We start from the raw sequence: 17,267 nt of genomic DNA on the forward strand, positions 1-17,267 counted from the left end.
AAGTTATGCAGATATTCCCTATGTTGCTACATTTCATTATATAATTTTTTTTAAAAATCACATTTGTGGGTTAAAGACTAAAACATAAGACATGACACCACAAAACTCTTAGACAAAACGTTCTCTGACATAAATTGTACCAGTGTTTTCTTAGGTCAGTCTCCCAAGGCAATAAAAATGAAAACAAAAATAAACAAATGGAACCTAATTAAACTTACAAGCTTTTGCACAACAAACTGTAAACAAAATGAAAACACAACCTACAGAATGTGAGAAAATATTTGCAAATGATGTGACTGACAAGGGCGTAATTTCCAAAATATACAAACAGCTCATACAACTCAACAACAACAAAAAACAGCCCAGTTGAAAAATGGACAGAAGACTTAAATAGACGAAGAAGAAATACAGGTGGCCAATAGGCACATGAAAACATGCTCAACATTGCTAATTATTAGAGAAATGTAAATCAAAACTACAATGAAGTACCACCTTACACCGGTCAGAATGGCCATCATTAAAAAAGTCTACAGAGTCAAGGAAGGGAGGGAATACGGGGATATGTGTATAAAAACAGATGATTGAACTTGATGTACCCCCCAAAAAATAATAAATAAATAAATAAAATTTAAAAAAAAAGTCTACAGATTAACAAATGCTAAAGAGGGTATGGAGAAAAGGGACCCCTTCTACACTGTTGGTGGGAATGTTAGTTGGTACAGCCACTGTGGAGAATAGTATGGAGGTTCCTCAGAAAACTAAAAATAGAATTACCATATGATCTTGCAGTCTACTCCTGGGCATATATCCAGACAAAACTGTAATTGAAAAAGAGGGAATTCCCTGGTGGTCCAGTGGTTAGGATTCTGCACTTTCACTGCGGAGGGCCCAGGTTCAATACCTGGTTGAGAAATTGGATCCCACAAGCCCTGCACAGTCAAAAAACAAAACGAAACAAAAAAGAAAAAACAAAAAGATACATGCAGGGGGAGGGATAAATTGGGGATTGACATATACACACTACTATATATAAAACAGATAACTAATAAGGACCTACTTACAGCCCAGGGAACTCTACTCAGTACTCTGTAATGATCTATATGGGAAAAGCATCTATGAAAGAGTGCATATATGCATATGTATAACTGATTCACTTTGCTGTACAGCAGAAACTAACACAACATTGTAAATCAACTATACCCCAATAAAAATTTTCAAAAAAAGATCCATACACCCCTGTGTTCATAGCAGCACTATTCACAGTAGCCAAGACATGGCAACAACCTGAATATCCATCAACAGATAAAGGGATAAAGAAGATGTGCTACATATATACAGTGGAATACTACTTAGCCATAAAAAAGAATGAAATAATGCCATTTGCAACAACATGGCTGCAACTAGAGGTTATCATACTAAGTGAAGTAAGTCAGAAAGACAAATACCATATGATATCACTTATATGTGAAATCTAAAATATGATGAAATGAAGTTATCTATGAAACGGAAACAGACTCATAGACATAGAGAACAGACTTGTGGTTGCCAAGGGGGAGGGGATTGAGGGAGAGATGGAGTGGGAGGTTGGGGTCAGATGTAAGCTATTATATATAGAATGGATGCACAACAGGGTCCTACTGTATGGCACACAGAACTATATTCAATATCCTATGATAAACCATAATGGAAAAGAATGTTAAAAAAAAAATGTGTATGTGTATAACTGAATCACATTTCTGTACAGCAGAAATTAACACAACATTGTAAATCAACCATACTTCAGTAAAAAATAAATAACATTGTTAACATAGAAAAGTCCTTAAGTATTTTGAAGCTGTCAAGCTCATGGTGGTAGATATAAGTTTTCCAAAATTTTAATTTTCCCTTGAAAGCTGAAGTTTTATCATTGGCAAAAATCCTGTCAGCTCTTTTACTTGAAGTGACAGGCTTACTTAATTCATCTTTGAGCAAATGTCTGCTAAATCTCAAGTCTGAATAATTTGGCAGTCATTCTTTCAAATAAAAATGTTGTTCCATGAAAAACCTAGTTTACGTCACAACTTAATCACCTAAGGCTTTTCCTTGAGACAACCCTTGTACTTCACATGCAGCAGAAATGCTTTGAGCGCACTTCATTTAGTCACCCAGGCTTTTTAAAAGACGTGTATCTGAGGATTAAGATTTAATAAAATTTTTACTGCTTGATCAAGGACATTCTTAAGTGAAACTGGCCTTGTTTGTTTTACTGTGAGTACATGGCTGCGAAGAGTACTGTGACTGCTAGTATTATTTAGCACCACTGCTGTGATTTGTGCTAAGGCATCAGCAATTTTACCTACCAGTGTAAATGTCAGTACAGCAAAAGAGGCAAATAATAATATCTTAGTACTGTTATGAAAATAGTTTTTATCTTCTAGACCCCTGAAAAGGGCTAGAAAGACTGCCCCCAGGGGTCCACAAACCACATGCTGAGCACCACTGAGACTGCTTAGATTGGCTTCTGGCTCTGCCACTTGGAGGCCAGGTGACCTTGGACAAGTTACTTCACCTTTCTGTTTCAGTTTTCTTTTCTGTAAAATGGGGATAATCATAATTACTAGAGTTATTGCAAATGTTAACTGAGTGAATATATGTAAAATTCTTAGAACACTACATGTTACATAGTAAGTACTCAAAAAATGTTAAGCTTTTGACTACCATCATCTCTGCTTGAGTGCTTTTACTACAGCTGTGTTCACTAAGAGAAAAAAAATTTAACCCTTTCCCTTGTCTTGCTCCAATTCCTAAAAATAAGAAATGTGGTTGGCCCAACTTATCCTGTAAAGTCAAACAGGTCGTAGTTGCCGGGGTATGCATTTTTTGTTCTTAGGTTCAGGAGGAGCATGGCAAAAAATTAAAAATAAAAACATCACCTTAAAAAAAAAAAAATCACCTTGTATGCAGCAGGAGCAAAACTCACATATGCCTTAACATACCCAGAGCACATCTGTCATGTGTGGGGGACATTGATTCTAACCCTACTGATTAATGGAATGTATTTGTGTTTACATTTAATATTCAGGAAGGATTCAGAAAATGAGCTCTTCCTGTTGAGTCAGTGGATGCCAACATCAGCTACTAGTATACAATGTATTCTGCCAGAACCAGATCTCCCCATACATGTTGGATTCTTAACTTATTTAGTTAAAATAAGGTTAATCATTATTTTGCTCTTACCTGAAAGAAGCAAGGACCCCTGGGAATTAGAAATCTCTAGTTCCTAATATCCTTTGTACTTTTACATCTGGATTGTTGGAAAATAACAGTGTATCTTTGCCTTACAGAGTTTTGGGAATGCTAGCAAATCTGGAACATCAAACAAGAAACCTGGTATGTATCATAATGAAGCTGAAAAACTACTAAAGGGTTTAATAGTCTCGAATTCATAGTTTCTTATTTTTCTTTTCAGAGATTGCTCAAGTAACTTCAGCATATGTGGCATCTGGTTCTGAACAACTTAGCCTTGCACCAGGACAGTTAATATTAATTCTAAAGAAAAATACAAGTGGATGGTGGCAAGGGGAGTTACAGGTAATAACCTTTAAATAACATTTATTAATTTTATTATAAAAGTAATGTATGCTCGTTAGAAAAATAAGATTAATGAAAGTTTCAGATCAACCTATAATCATACCACTTGGAGGTAGTCAGTATTACCATTTTAGTACCTTATGTTTCTCTCTTGTCTTTTCCCTGCTTATTTTTAGCACAGTTTATGTTACAAGTAACAGTATGAAAAATAATTTCTCTAAAGACCGAATTGCTTTCCAGTAATACCTGGTGTAATAAACCACAGGGCACCTTCTTAAAGGAAAGCTTAGCATCATTTTTGCCTGGGATAACACCAGGCTTGCAGTATAGCTTCCAGGCTATGTGCTAAGAAAATACTACTCTTTGGACTATCCCCCCTCTCCCATAGTCTTATATTTTTGAAACAGCAGTACAAGGAAAGGAACTGCAGGAGTAAATGAGCTTGGTTTTATCATAAAATGTTAACAGAAATAGTAATTGCATGTTTTGATACAGAAAGAGAAGTTCTTTTCTCACTCCTAAAATTTCCTCACTAGTTAAAACTAAAAAGCATTTTAGGATTAAAGAATGATGACAGGTTAAGAACTGGATTTTTATGTGAAATTGATATATGATTGTAATATGAAGGATTAACTTAGCTTCATTCTTGCAAATCAGGGTCTGACAGTTTCTAAAGAACAGTGGAGGTTCAAAATTCAGTATCTTCTTGAATAACCCCCTGAAATTTCACCTTCTGATTTGCTTGAAGATTGACCCAACTAAGTGGAAGATGTGGCTTTCCACAGATTTTATGATTTCCTGATGAATTATTAACAAAGCCCCAAGAGGTGTTTCCTGTGAGCTGTGTCATTAAGTGTTGACTTGAACTTATTACAAGAACATTAGAAAGGTCTCTTTAGTTTATAAATATTTGTGTGAAATATGCAGAGAACTTTGAGCTTGAAACATCTCCAAATAGACTTCTGCAAATAGTGTTGAGATGCATATTGAATCTTCCAGTTGTTTAATATTGGCCTGGAAGGCTGATGCAGAATTCAGGTGTTCTCAAGACACCCTCTCTTCTAACACCAGTTATAAGTTTGGAGGTCCCCAAGACCACTCCCAAGTTCAGTAGCTCTCCATAAGGACTCACAGGACTCACTGAAGGCTGTTACACTCATGGTTATGCTCTATTACAGCAAAAGGATTTAGATTAAAATTAGCCAAGGGAAGAGATGTATGGGGCAGAGTTCAGGAGGATTCTAAACACAGAGCTTCCAGTTGTCCTATCCCCATGGAGTCATGGACAGCAGTAAGTCCTCCTGGCAACAGTACACTTGGAGTATTGCCAAGCAAAGCAGCTCACTTGAGCCTTGGTTTCCAGAGTGTTTATTGGGGCTCCATCACGTAGACACAGTTGACTGCCCACATGGCTCAACTCAGTCTCCAGTCCCTCCAAAGTTGAGTTCATACTGTGACGCAGAGGGCCCACCATAAATCACATCGTTAGGCTGTCTGGCATGGTTAAGGCCCCCATGTAAAGTGAGTCATTGTTAACAGTCAAGACATTCCAAAGGTTTAGAGATTACCTTCCAGGAGCCAAAGGCAAAGGCCAGACCTCTCTTTGGGCAAGGTTAAATTCTTTACTACAGAGCCAGGGTTTTTCTCATTTTTAGTTTGCGTCCCAATAATTGTCTTTAGTCTCACCTTTTATGTTCTTTTTGCTAATTTTATAGGCCAGAGGAAAAAAGCGACAGAAAGGATGGTTCCCTGCCAGCCATGTTAAACTTTTGGGTCCAAGTAGTGAAAGAACTACACCTGCCTTTCACGCTGGTATGGAAATGGGTTAACTTGTATTTCATCTTAAAGAAGTTTTGTTAAAACTCAGCTCTTAGATTAGCTTGTTCTTTGAAAAATATTTAAAAATTTGTCCTTTCCTTACCTCTGCCTATAAGTAATATTGCAATGAGAATTTCCTTTCTAAAAAGTTCTGCTAGAAACAGCCAGCTGTTCGGTGATACTTGAACTGCCTCACTCCTTGAAATATTTTAATCGCTATACCATTGTACTTTAAAGCAAAGCAGCCGCTTGGATTTCTGACTGCACTTGGGAAATTCTTGTTTTTGTAAAACAGGGAATGGGGGAAGGAGGGTGGGAGAGAAGAGCTAAAGGGAAATTTTAGCTGAATTTTAACATATGATCCTTATAAGAGTAATTGTTTTGTATGATTTGTTGCTTTGTTGTTCCTGTTCTGGTAGTGTGCCAGGTAATCGCCATGTATGACTACACAGCGCACAACGGGGATGAGCTAAGCTTCTCCAAGGGACAGCTCATCAGCGTTTTGAACAAAGACGATCCTGACTGGTGGCAGGGAGAAATCAGTGGGGTGACTGGTCTCTTTCCTTCAAATTATGTTAAGATGACGACAGACACAGATCCAAGTCAACAGTGTGAGTAATACCAAAGTATTTACTTCTTAACTGGTGCATAAGCTTTAACGTGCAGCCCTGCATTCATTACTGCTCTGAATCAGATATTAAACTTAGCACGCTTACCAAATGTATATTAACATTTAGAGTAAGAAAATATAACAGGAAACTTTCACAAGATGAAAAGTTATACTGCTTTTTTTCAAATACTTTTTTGCTAGCTTCAGACCTTACTATTAGACTTTATCTGAAAAAAGTTCTAATTCTCTCATGGGTTCTTTGGTATGATTACAGTCTATATGACAGCTTCCCTTTACACCAGTCTTTTTCAGCTTAATAAAGAGTAGCTGGCAATTACCCTATTCACCTATTAAAATGACCCTTTTAGTGTACAGGTGCTATTGATTTTGCAACCTTCTCATTTATTTCCTACATTTTTACACATCATCCAGGTTAGAAGAAAATTATAAAATTTATTTTTATAAGTAAAGTGCTTGCAAAACTCTCATTAGGTGATGTTTTAGGTAGATAACTCATGCCACAAGAGGTAGATGAGTCAAGATCTGTTTCACTACTTTTAGAACAAGGGTCCAGATCTTACTGTATGAGATTTGGTATTACATAAAATTATCTCTTGGTAGTTACCTAGCCTTTCTTATATTTCACAATGAACATAGCATTAATGATGAGAGAATAAACAGTACTTGGAAATATTTTTTACCTCTATAAAATCGATGTCACTTTTCCCCACCCTTTTGATTTTTTTTCTTTTTTAATAAAATATATCGTGCTTTGTATTTTTATCATTCTTGTGAAATTATCTAAAAGCTTTAGCCTTTCATTTTAACTTAGCTTCTAAGAACATATAAATGGTAACCCAGTCAAAGCTGAGATGTATTTATGATTCAGTGCAAGTATTATGAATTTACTTTGTAGTGTATCTATAAAATATTAGTGCATTATTTTCACTTTACAGCTTATAAAGATCATTCTGATTTTGGGAGAAGACTTTCCTTTAGATAAAGCAACTGAATTTCCCCATTTGGAGGTGGAGTTCAGTTTTTTATGGTTCAAATATTCCTAAAAATATCTCAGGGTTTCAGGAGAGGTAGTAAAAAAAATTATAACAATTTGGATTACCTAAATGAATGACCATTTTTATTTTTTTAAGCTCTTTATTGGAATATAATTGCTTTACACTGTTGTGCCAGTGTTTGAGGTACACCAAAGTGAATCAGCTGTATTTATATATATATCCCCATATCCCCTCCCTCCCACCACTCCTTCAAACCCACCCTATCCCAGCCCTCTAAGCCATCACCCATCATCGAGTTGATCTCCCTATGTTATGCAACAATTTCCTACTAGCTATCTGTTTTACATTTGGTAGTGTATATCTGTCAGTGGTACTCTCTCACTTCGATGAATGACCATTTTTAAACTCTGCTGATGGTTTGGCAGTTTTCAGTGCCTGCCAATTTATCTGATTAATTAGAAATATATGAGGTGTCTTTCCTGGACCTGAGAGAGGAATGAACTTTTCAAAACTACTGGGTATGGAAGGTCTTTGACTCAGTGATCCCTGGAGACATTCTAGTTTGCCAGTACATTCAGCTTTTATGGTACCTACACTATAAAGTGACAGTTTTCCAAATGTTTTGTTGTTGTTTATCTTGTTTTCCAGTGGTGGAACACTTTTTTCCAATTAAGTAATGTAATAAGAAATATTATGAGTCAGTGAAAACTGGTTAAGTTTTAGACTATCATATGTGTTTCTGGAGGCCTTATAAATATTACTTTCATTTTATTATGTAGTCAGCATATTTTCTAAAGGTTGAGAATTTTAATAGTTCAAATTTGTTGATGTTGTATGTAATCAGTAGATTTTTTTCTCACCCACTTGATTTGCTTTATGTTCATTTTATTCCTCATTTTTCTTTTTATAGGACCCAATGTTGTCTTCCAGTGTGAAAGCACCCCAGAGACCCACTATCCAAGTTTGACTCTAGCGTGGAGGCAGGGCAGGCAGCCCTGATCAAATATCTCCTACACAATTCGTTAACTTCGTTCGAATGTTAGAGCCACTTGTGATTATTTCTTTGTGTTTCTAATTTACAGTTAAAATTTATTTGTAACAAGTTAAAGGATAGTGGGTCTTTGTGTGGCTTTCCCTGCTGTTCACTCTGGCATCCTTTAGCATTTTTCTTCTTTTTTAATTTGGTAATTGTAGGTCATTAGCATGCATATTGAGTTTGCCCTTACATGGTGGGAGTTCGAACACACAAAGACCCACTATTTGCACAAACTGTTCTCGCTGGTTTGAAATGGGCTGCCATGCTTTTCTAATGTTACTGCAACATGTATATTCATTACAGAATTCAGAATTGCTTATGTTTTGCTATTATGTTTGATCTAATCCTAATCACAGTGAGCTCTTAATTGATTCAATATGTGATTTGTCCCCCAGTATGCACTGTTTATTCTGTTACTTTCTAATATGCCACTATGAGTACCAATACTTAAATTTGTTTAAAGGCCAAGAATTGGAAATATCCTTTTCTCTATTTTCTGTGTATTTGGGGATGGGATCAATAACACTTTGAGGGAGCTTTTCATATCTCATAGAAGAGGAAAGTGGCTGCCCCAGCAGTATGTGCAGAGCAGGACGTGTTATCTGTTCCAGCTGCCCAAGAATGAGCCCTGTACTGTGGGAGTTCCCCTAGGATCTCTGTGCTCTGGTTCATGAAGATACTGCTTCATGTGCTGCAGAGGTCAGTTGTTACTTCTTTACTGATGACCTAAAAATGGATTATTTTTGAGGAATGAAAGGCTTCCATCATTGACCATGAGATATGAAACCTTCCCTACCTTATTAGACACACCATTTATACGTATACATTTTAAAGTCAAAATTCATGTTATCTATTTTAATAAGGTGACTGCATGTCCCAGGTCACAAAGGGACACTGGTTGACATTCTTCTTAATGTATTTAGTAAAGATCATAAGGAATCTTCAAAGAGTTTAAATGTCCTTGAAGGAGGCAGACAGTCTCTATCTAGTTGAGGATGAATTTGAGTGAAGAAAAGATGTGTGAGAGCTGTCATTCCTCTGTGTCCATGAAGCTGCTTTGTGGCTAGAAGATTGATTTTACCATTCAGAATTCTCTGGCTAATATCTATTCTTCAACCACATTGGCTACTTTGGCATAGGATTTTACTTCTTTTCCTTGAATGGAAAACTTTAAAGATAATAAACATTATTATAAACTAATAAACGTGAGAGTACTAGCTGAAACAAAAAGGAGTTTTAGTGGATGGTATTAAACTGCATTTGAAAATCAGTGAGAAGTTTATGCAATTTAAAATGTTTACAAACTGCAGTGCAATCTACTGTTTATGAATGTCCAAGTATTATCAGGAAAAGTGTACATACAGTCACAGAGTCTTATTTCCTCACGGAGTTCTTTAAGAAGAGTGAAATATGTTTTTATATCTCTGAGTTTTAAGTTAGAGGTGTATTTTGTGCAATATTTGTGTTGTTGTGCCTACACATTATACATGAATGATGTTAGTCATACATTGCCTAAATCATAACTTTATGACACTTGAGAAAGAATCAACAGTTTAGTTAGAACTTCACAAAGTTCGAATGTCTGTGTTCCAGAATACTTCATATCATTGGGATGTATGGTGACATGTATGTGTGCTCCCTGAGGCAGGGATTTCTAGTTAATAGACCACCTCAACTTTTAGCATTTGGCATCATCATGATACTTTTATAAAATATGATGTTAATAGGAAAGCAATAATACCATTTTACAGCTGGCATAACAGGTTTGCCTGCAGTCACTAAAGGGTACAATGTAAAGACTGAGTCCTTGTGAATTCAGCTGATCTAGATTGTACGGATTACTTGGTCTTGCCTTTTATTTTCTGAATTTCTGAACCCATTAGTTGGGTTCAAATTATGGGCAGTAACTTTAAATCCATTTTAAACCCTGAGGTTAGAAATTAGACCACTTAATTAGCCACATGATTTGACATAACATTTTCTCTTTATAATTTTGAATTTGGGTTTATTTAATACACCAATGAATTATTTTAAAGGTATTTTTTATAGCTTAGATTACTTTACTTTTTACACTAATAAATATAGATTATTAAGAATGACATTCAGGTAGAGCTTAGTGTCTCTAAATCAATTTGCAAATGATATATTCATCAGGTACCTATGGACTAAATCACATAATGGCATATTTAAGCTGTGTCCGGGAAATAAATTTACTGTATTTACAGAAATACCTCTTTGTTTAGGTATTTTGTTATATATTTGAGAGGAAGCTAAGAGTAAAGGAAATGGTATGACATAATAATGTGTCCTCCTTAAAAGAGCCTGCAGTCCTTTGCAATACCTCATATTCAGCCACGTATGTGCTCTCTTCCTCATTCAGTACAAGAGGCAGCTTTCAGTTTACTTAGAAGGCAGCAGTAGAAGGAGTTTATCAGGAACATAGAATTTTAGAATGGGAGCACAGCTGAACAAATCTGAACCCTGTAGGAGGTAAAGAATCAAAATACCTGTTTATTTTTAAAGTATGTGATTAAACCTGATGGGTTTTCCAGAAGTGAAAGAATCAGTTCTAAGACCAAAGCTGAGATTTTAGAAAACTTGAAAATCTAAGTCAACCCTACTTGTTATATAGTTTCCTCTAAAACTTTATCCTAAGGAGTCATTTTAAAGTAATACAACAATGCAACTATTAAAACAATGTAACTGCTATTTTAGTGTTTTAAAGTATAATATGAATACTGATAGTTTAAAATAAAGAAACTGGGGGAAGGAAAAGTAGAGAAAGAAATGCCAATTTCAGTCCAAAGCTTTATTTGCCAAATTTTCTTGGGATGAATTTTACCAAGTTATAAATTCTTGTAAATAGAATCTATAATAGAAATACTGAGAGACTTTTGCCTAAAGTGGCATTATTGGATGCTACTGTGATGCTACTGTAATGTAATAAATTATTAAATTGTTGCAAAGTGCTGTTTTTTTTGCCTTAAATTTTTATTTTGTGTCTTGAAAACTATAGTATAAAGGTATTGAGATTGTGCAAATGCTGGGCACGCTTGGCATGAGGTCATCCGTTTTTATTTTTACAAAATTGTAATATAACTATGCAAGTGTGTTTATTAAAAGGACACAAACTACATTACTTGTACTGTGTATTTCTTTTGAAGCATCCTTTAAAACAATTGTTTATATGTAGTCCTGATTGAATTTCTTAGGAATTTCTCTTTTTCCTTTATGTAGTCTATGGGTCCAGACCAGCAAATTGTTTTATAGTAGAGGGAACAAAAGAAATTTTTAAGTGGTAAAGACTGAGATAGTTTGATCCGAGATAAGCACATATATCTCAAAAGCAAAAGAAATTTTGATTTGAAAGTAAAAGGAAATATAACCTAGGATAATAATAGACTACTATGTTGTTTATAATTTTTTTTTTAACAAACAATAAACAGCATATATTTAGAGTGTACAACTTGGTATCCCAATCTCCCAATTAATTCCCCCCAATCCTCCCCGCTTTCCCCACTTGGTGTCCATGTGTTTGTTCTCTACACCTGTGTCTCTATTTCTGTCTTGCATTTCCTCTTTCATAGGTGTTAGCATTTGCCTTAAGTATTGAGGTGCTCCTATATTGGGTGCATATATATTTATAATTGTTATCTCCTCTTCTTGGATGGATCCCTTGATCTTTATGGAATGTCCTTTCTTGTCTCTTGTAACATTTTTTATTTTAAAGTCTATTTTATCTGATATGAGTATCGCTACTCCAGCTTTCTTCTGATTTTCATTTGCATGGGATATCTTTTTCCATCCCCTCACTTTCAGTCTGTATGTATCCCTAGGTCTGAAGTGGGTCTCTTGTAGACAGCATATATATGAGTCTTGTTTTTGTATCCATTCAGCCAGTCTGTGTCTTCTGGTTGGTGCATTTAGTCCATTTACATTTAAGGTAATTGTTGATATGTATGTTCCTATTACCATTTTCTTAAATGTTTTGTTGTTGTTTGTGCAGGTCCTTTTCTTCTCTTATGTTTCCCACTTAGAGAAGTTCCTTTAGCATTTGTTGTAGGGCTGGTTTGGTAGTGCTGAATTCTCTTAGCTGTTGCTTGTCTGTAAAGCTTTTGATTTCTCCATGGAATCTGAATGAGATCCTTGCTGGGTAGAGTATTCTTGGTTGTAGGTTCTTCCCTTTCATCACTTGAAATATATCATGCCACTCCCTTCTGGCTTGCAGAGTTTCTACTGAGAAATCAGCTGTTAACCTTATGGAAGTTCCCTTGTATGTTATGTGTTGTTTTTCCCTTGTTGCTTTTAATAACATTTCTCTGTCTTTAATTTTTGTCAGCTTGACTAATATATGTCTTGGCGTGTTTCTCCTTGGGTTTATCCTGCCTGGGACTCTCTGTGCTTCCTGGACTTGGGTAGCTATTTCCTTTCCCACGTTAGGGAAGTTTTCAACTATAATCTCTTCCAATATTTTCTCAGGTCGTTTCTTTCTCTCTTCTCCTTCTGGGACCCCTGTGATGCAAATGTTGGTGCATTTAACATTGTCCCAGAGGTCTCTTAGGCTATCTTCAGTTCTTTTCATTCTTTTTTCTTTATTCTTTTCTGCATCAGCGATGATCACCATTCTGTCTTCCAGGTCACTTATTCGCCCTTCTGCCTCAGTTAATCTGCTATTGGTTCCTTCTAGTGTATTTTTCATTTCTGTTATTGTGTTGCATATCTCCATTTGTTTGCTCTTTAATTCTTCTAGGTCTTTGGTAAACTTTTCGATCTTTGCATCCAGTCTTTTTTCAAAGTCCTGGATCATCTTCACTATCATTATTCTGAATTCTTTTTCTTGAAGGGTGCCTAGCTTCTCTTCATTTAGTTGTTTTTCTGGGGTTTTTTCCTGTCCCTTCATCTGGTACAAAGTCCTCTGCTTTTTCATTTTCTCTCTCTTTCTGTGGCTGTGGTTTTCAGTTCCACAAGACGAAATACTGCTGATACTGCTTGATATTGCTGTCTGCCCTCTTGTGGAGGAAGCTATCTGTTTATAATTTTTATTCCAACTTTTTCTCTGAAAAGATTGGAAGGAATTTACAATACTCACTGCAAATGCAGTACAAAATAAAAGTCTGTATACAGTAAAAGAAACTGAAGTGGATGCTTGGGGGAGGGGTACCAGAGTTAAGCAGATTTTTACACTTTAGTGATCAAGTTAGTGGTTTCACCTTGAGTGGAAAAAATATGGATCAAAATCCAACCCATCCATCAATGTCTGACATCAGCAATTTCTTTCCAAAAACCTTTCCTGATCTCTACAAAGTCATTCAACTAACATATGTTGAGTGTTTGCATAAGCAAATGCAAAGTATTAGGTGCTGAGAATATGAAAATGAGTGTTAGGTGGTCCTGGCCTTGGGTAGTACCTAACTCTGTGAGGGGATCAGGCACATGAGCAGATAAATGTAAGACAGCATGCTAAGCACACTGATAGATATCTACTGGGCACTCCGAGAGTACAGAAAAGGAAGACCTAACTCAACCGTGGATTGGTGAATTAGGGAAGACTTCCTGAAGGAGGCTTAAGTAGGAGTAAGCCAGATTGGAGGGTGGGATGGTGGAGAGTGTGACAGAGCTGGACAGCAGCCCGGGTGGAGGAGGAGAGGTGCGATTATAAGCAGTTCATTATTGCTGGAGGGGAAGTGGAAAACCAGCGACACTGAGTGTTGAGGCTTGAGAGCCGGCCAAGGGCTAAACCAGAGATCTCTAGCTTGGCTGCTCATTGGTATCACCTGGTGACCTTTAACAAGCTATTGATACCTGAGTCCCAAATTATATGGCCTGCGGTGAGGCCTGGGCATGGGGATTTTTAAGAACTCCCCAGATTCTGTGAACCAAAGTGGAGAAAAAGTCATGAAACAAAGTTAAGGCTTGTTTCTGAGGGAACGTTGGCGGGAGTTGGGGATTGATAGGATGTGTGGGCAGGTGGAAAGGTCAGTTTGATTCCCAGATTTGTATCTTGGTGACCGGGCAGAATCATGGTGGCGCCAGCTACAGTAAAGAATCAGAGTTGGGGGAAGAAGATGAGTGTGGTTGTGACTACAGAGTACCTGTGGGACATCCAGATAGAACTGTCCAGCAGGTAATGAGAGATAATTAAGATATACAGCACCGGATGTGCATCAGCTGGTGGCATGAATGCGTATTGATAGTTTTTGAGCCAGCGAAAGTAAATGAGATGATTCGGGGAGCAAATCAGACCTGTGAGGGTATCGGCACTTAAGGGTTGGGTAGTGAAAGGAATCCATGAAGCCAGGAAACAAAGGTTCTAGGAGAATAAAGAGATTATTGTGCTAATGTTGCCACCATTTTTATAAAATAATAAAGTTCTAGCTGTATAATCATTGCTCATACTGTAAAAAGAAAAGAGGAAAAGTGCTCTTTATTGAGTACTTATTAGTCTAGGTACCTTTCTAAGGTCCTCAGATGTATTACCTCATTACTATTTCCTTTTTACAGGCATGGAAATTAAAACAGAGAGAAGTTAAATGACCTGTTCAAGGTTACACAGATAGTCAGTCAGTGGTAGCGCTGGGTTCAAGCCGAAGTGGTCCCTCTCCAGAGTCCATGCTCTTAACTAAGGTGCTAACGTCGCCACCATTTTCATACTAATGAAATTCCTTCAGTACAACCACCGCTTGAACCAATGAAAAAGTGAGAAGAAAAGTCAGAGAAGAGATGAGGAGGCAAGGACTGAATATAATAAACAGGATAAGAATCTCTAAGGATAATATCTAGAAGGATAAAGCTGGACATAATCACTTTTTTGGTAACAGCTTTTATCGAGATATAATTTACATTCCATAGAGTTCCCCCAACTATACAATTCAGTGGGTTTTACTATATTCAGAGCTATGCAACCATCACCACAACCAGTTACAGAACATTTTCATCACCACAAAGAGAAACCCAGTACCCATTAGTTATCACCCTCATATCTTCCTGTGCACCCTGCAGCCCTAGGCAGCTGCTAATCTATGGTCTGTGTCTGTATGTTTGCCTATTCTGAACATTTATAAATGGAACCATAAAATGTGGGGGGGGGGGCTGTGATTGTCTTATTTCACTTAGCATAATGTTTTCAGGGTACATCATGCTGTAGCATGTATTGGTACTTCGTTCCTTTTTATGGCCAAATAATATTCCATGTATGGATATACCACATTTTATTTATCCATATGTTAATTGACAGACATTTGGGTTTTTACTTTTTGGCTGTTATGAATAATGCTGCTATGTACATTTGCATACAAGTTTTTGTGTGGACATACATCTTCATTTTTCTTGGGTATATACCTAGGAGTGAAATTGCTGGGTCAAATGGTTTGACATTTTGAGGAACTGCAAGATTGTTTTCCAAAGTGGCTGTACCATTTTATATTCCCACCAGCAATGTACAAGGGTTTCTATTCCTCCACATTTTCACCAACGCTTGTTATTATTTGACTTTCTGTTAAAGCCATCATTGTGGGTGCGAAGTGACATCTCGTGGTTTTGATTTGCATCTCCTCCATGACTAATGATGGTTGAGCATCTTTTCATGTTGGCCTTCTGTATATCTTCTTTAGTGAAATGTGTATTCAGATCCTTTGCCCATGAGTAATTTGTCTTCATAATCACTTTTAAAACTTTATTCTAAATAAGAACAACAAGTTATGAAAGATGTGCTTGAGAGAGATGTCTTAATGCTGTTGTCAAAGGCAAAATCACTTAAAGAGAGTGATAAAAATCAAAGAGTGATAAAGTTAGTGTAGTGGGAATTGTGGTGGGAGAGCTGCTTTGAATCATGGCTCTATGAGCTCACCCCTAAGAGCCTTACCCTCATCTGTAAAATGAAGATAGTAATACCTGTATTACGGATGAGACTTAAGGGATTTATGAAGCACCAGTTCAGTGTCTAACACATAGATACTAGAAATAACAGTTATAACATTTACCAAGCATTTGCTGTGTTCTAAGTGGTGGACTAAACATTTTGGGTTTGTGTCTGGGTTAGTAAGTAATGGAGTTAGACTCCAGAGCCTATGCTCTTAGCCATCCCTCACTAACTTGGAGTTGCTGTTAGTTGCTTCAGATCACAGAATTAGAACAATCATCATTTAATTCCAGGATATAGGTGAGAAGAGAGTCTAGAGAATTAACTGCTTTATATGAATCCAGCCTGGTCAAGTTACATTTCAAGGTACTAGGAGGACCTGCTACTGGGATCCCTATGTCACCAGTGGTGATCTGTTAACCACCACGAAGTTGGAGTCAGGCAGTGCTATAGAATTAGTGTGTCCTAAACTCAGCAGTTTGGGTCATAGTATTGTGTAGTCATAAACAAGTTGGAAAATATGGGTTGTAAAATCATACCATTGGGGAAAAGTAGAGGTGTAGCAGTCAGCTTAGTGATACCAAGGAAAAAACATATGTGCATATGAAACCCCTGCTGCCCCAGGTCAGTACTGATACAGAGCGCTGAAGGGTACAGACAGTCTGTTTGAAACTAGCTATTCGATACAAGTTGTTAATTGAATGTGCAACCAAGTAGAGGGTATGTAAAGGGACCAATTATGTCATGTAGACACAAAAAAAGAGTTAAAGGTGGATAAGGGTCCTGTTGGCTTCTTCAGTGCCTTTGGGCTCGTTGGCATTCCAAATATTTATACTAAAACCTTTTTTTCCTCTAGAATTCAGTTCAGCAAGCATAAGACCAGGTCAGATTTGTACACAGTATGGTCAGTGTTTCACCTCAAATAGAATTGCAGTGTAAGCACCATTTGAAATGACCTGGCATTTCAAACTGTAAGACTTGAATCAAGAGATCTAGATTTAGGAATTTAGTAGCTTTAAATTCTACTGTAAGTCACTTAACCACCGTGCCTCGGATGCTGCATGTATTTATACAGTAGGGGTCAAAGTTATATTTGTTAATCAGAGAATTGATCAGAGGTTGTAAATCATGACACACATGTTGATTATTTCTGTTATTAAAATTGGAAGTTCTGTGCTAGGTGAATGTGAAGAAACTACTGTCTCATAGCATCTCTTTGTAATATTCTATATTGTGACTAGCACATTAATAGCCGAGTCAGTGATATAGGGTCAAATCTGGCAGACTAGAAGGTGATGCAAAAGTCAACTTAAACTAATGGCTTTCTGAGGCCAAAATGTGCACTTTTGTCTACTGTCG

General features: G+C 36.8%; 1 protein-coding gene across 9 annotated transcripts in view; it reads left to right on the forward strand.

Moving 5' to 3' along the window:
* ITSN2 (intersectin 2) overlaps positions 1-17,267 on the forward strand; it is a 137,385-nt gene that overhangs the window by 94,652 nt on the left and 25,466 nt on the right. For 8 of the 9 annotated variants that reach the window (XM_057740417.1, XM_057740419.1, XM_057740416.1 and 5 more), the window contains 4 exons: positions 3,324-3,369; positions 3,449-3,570; positions 5,286-5,382; positions 5,808-5,999. In XM_057740417.1, the coding sequence (XP_057596400.1) occupies positions 3,324-3,369; positions 3,449-3,570; positions 5,286-5,382; positions 5,808-5,999 (457 nt within the window). Of the gene's footprint in view, positions 1-3,323; positions 3,370-3,448; positions 3,571-5,285; positions 5,383-5,807; positions 6,000-7,924; positions 11,187-17,267 lie in introns of those variants that run through there. The other variant, XM_057740425.1, reaches the window with a different exon arrangement.

This window comes from Hippopotamus amphibius, chromosome 7, assembly GCF_030028045.1.
Source record: "Hippopotamus amphibius kiboko isolate mHipAmp2 chromosome 7, mHipAmp2.hap2, whole genome shotgun sequence".
In the NCBI taxonomy this organism is placed as follows: Eukaryota; Metazoa; Chordata; class Mammalia; order Artiodactyla; family Hippopotamidae; genus Hippopotamus; species Hippopotamus amphibius.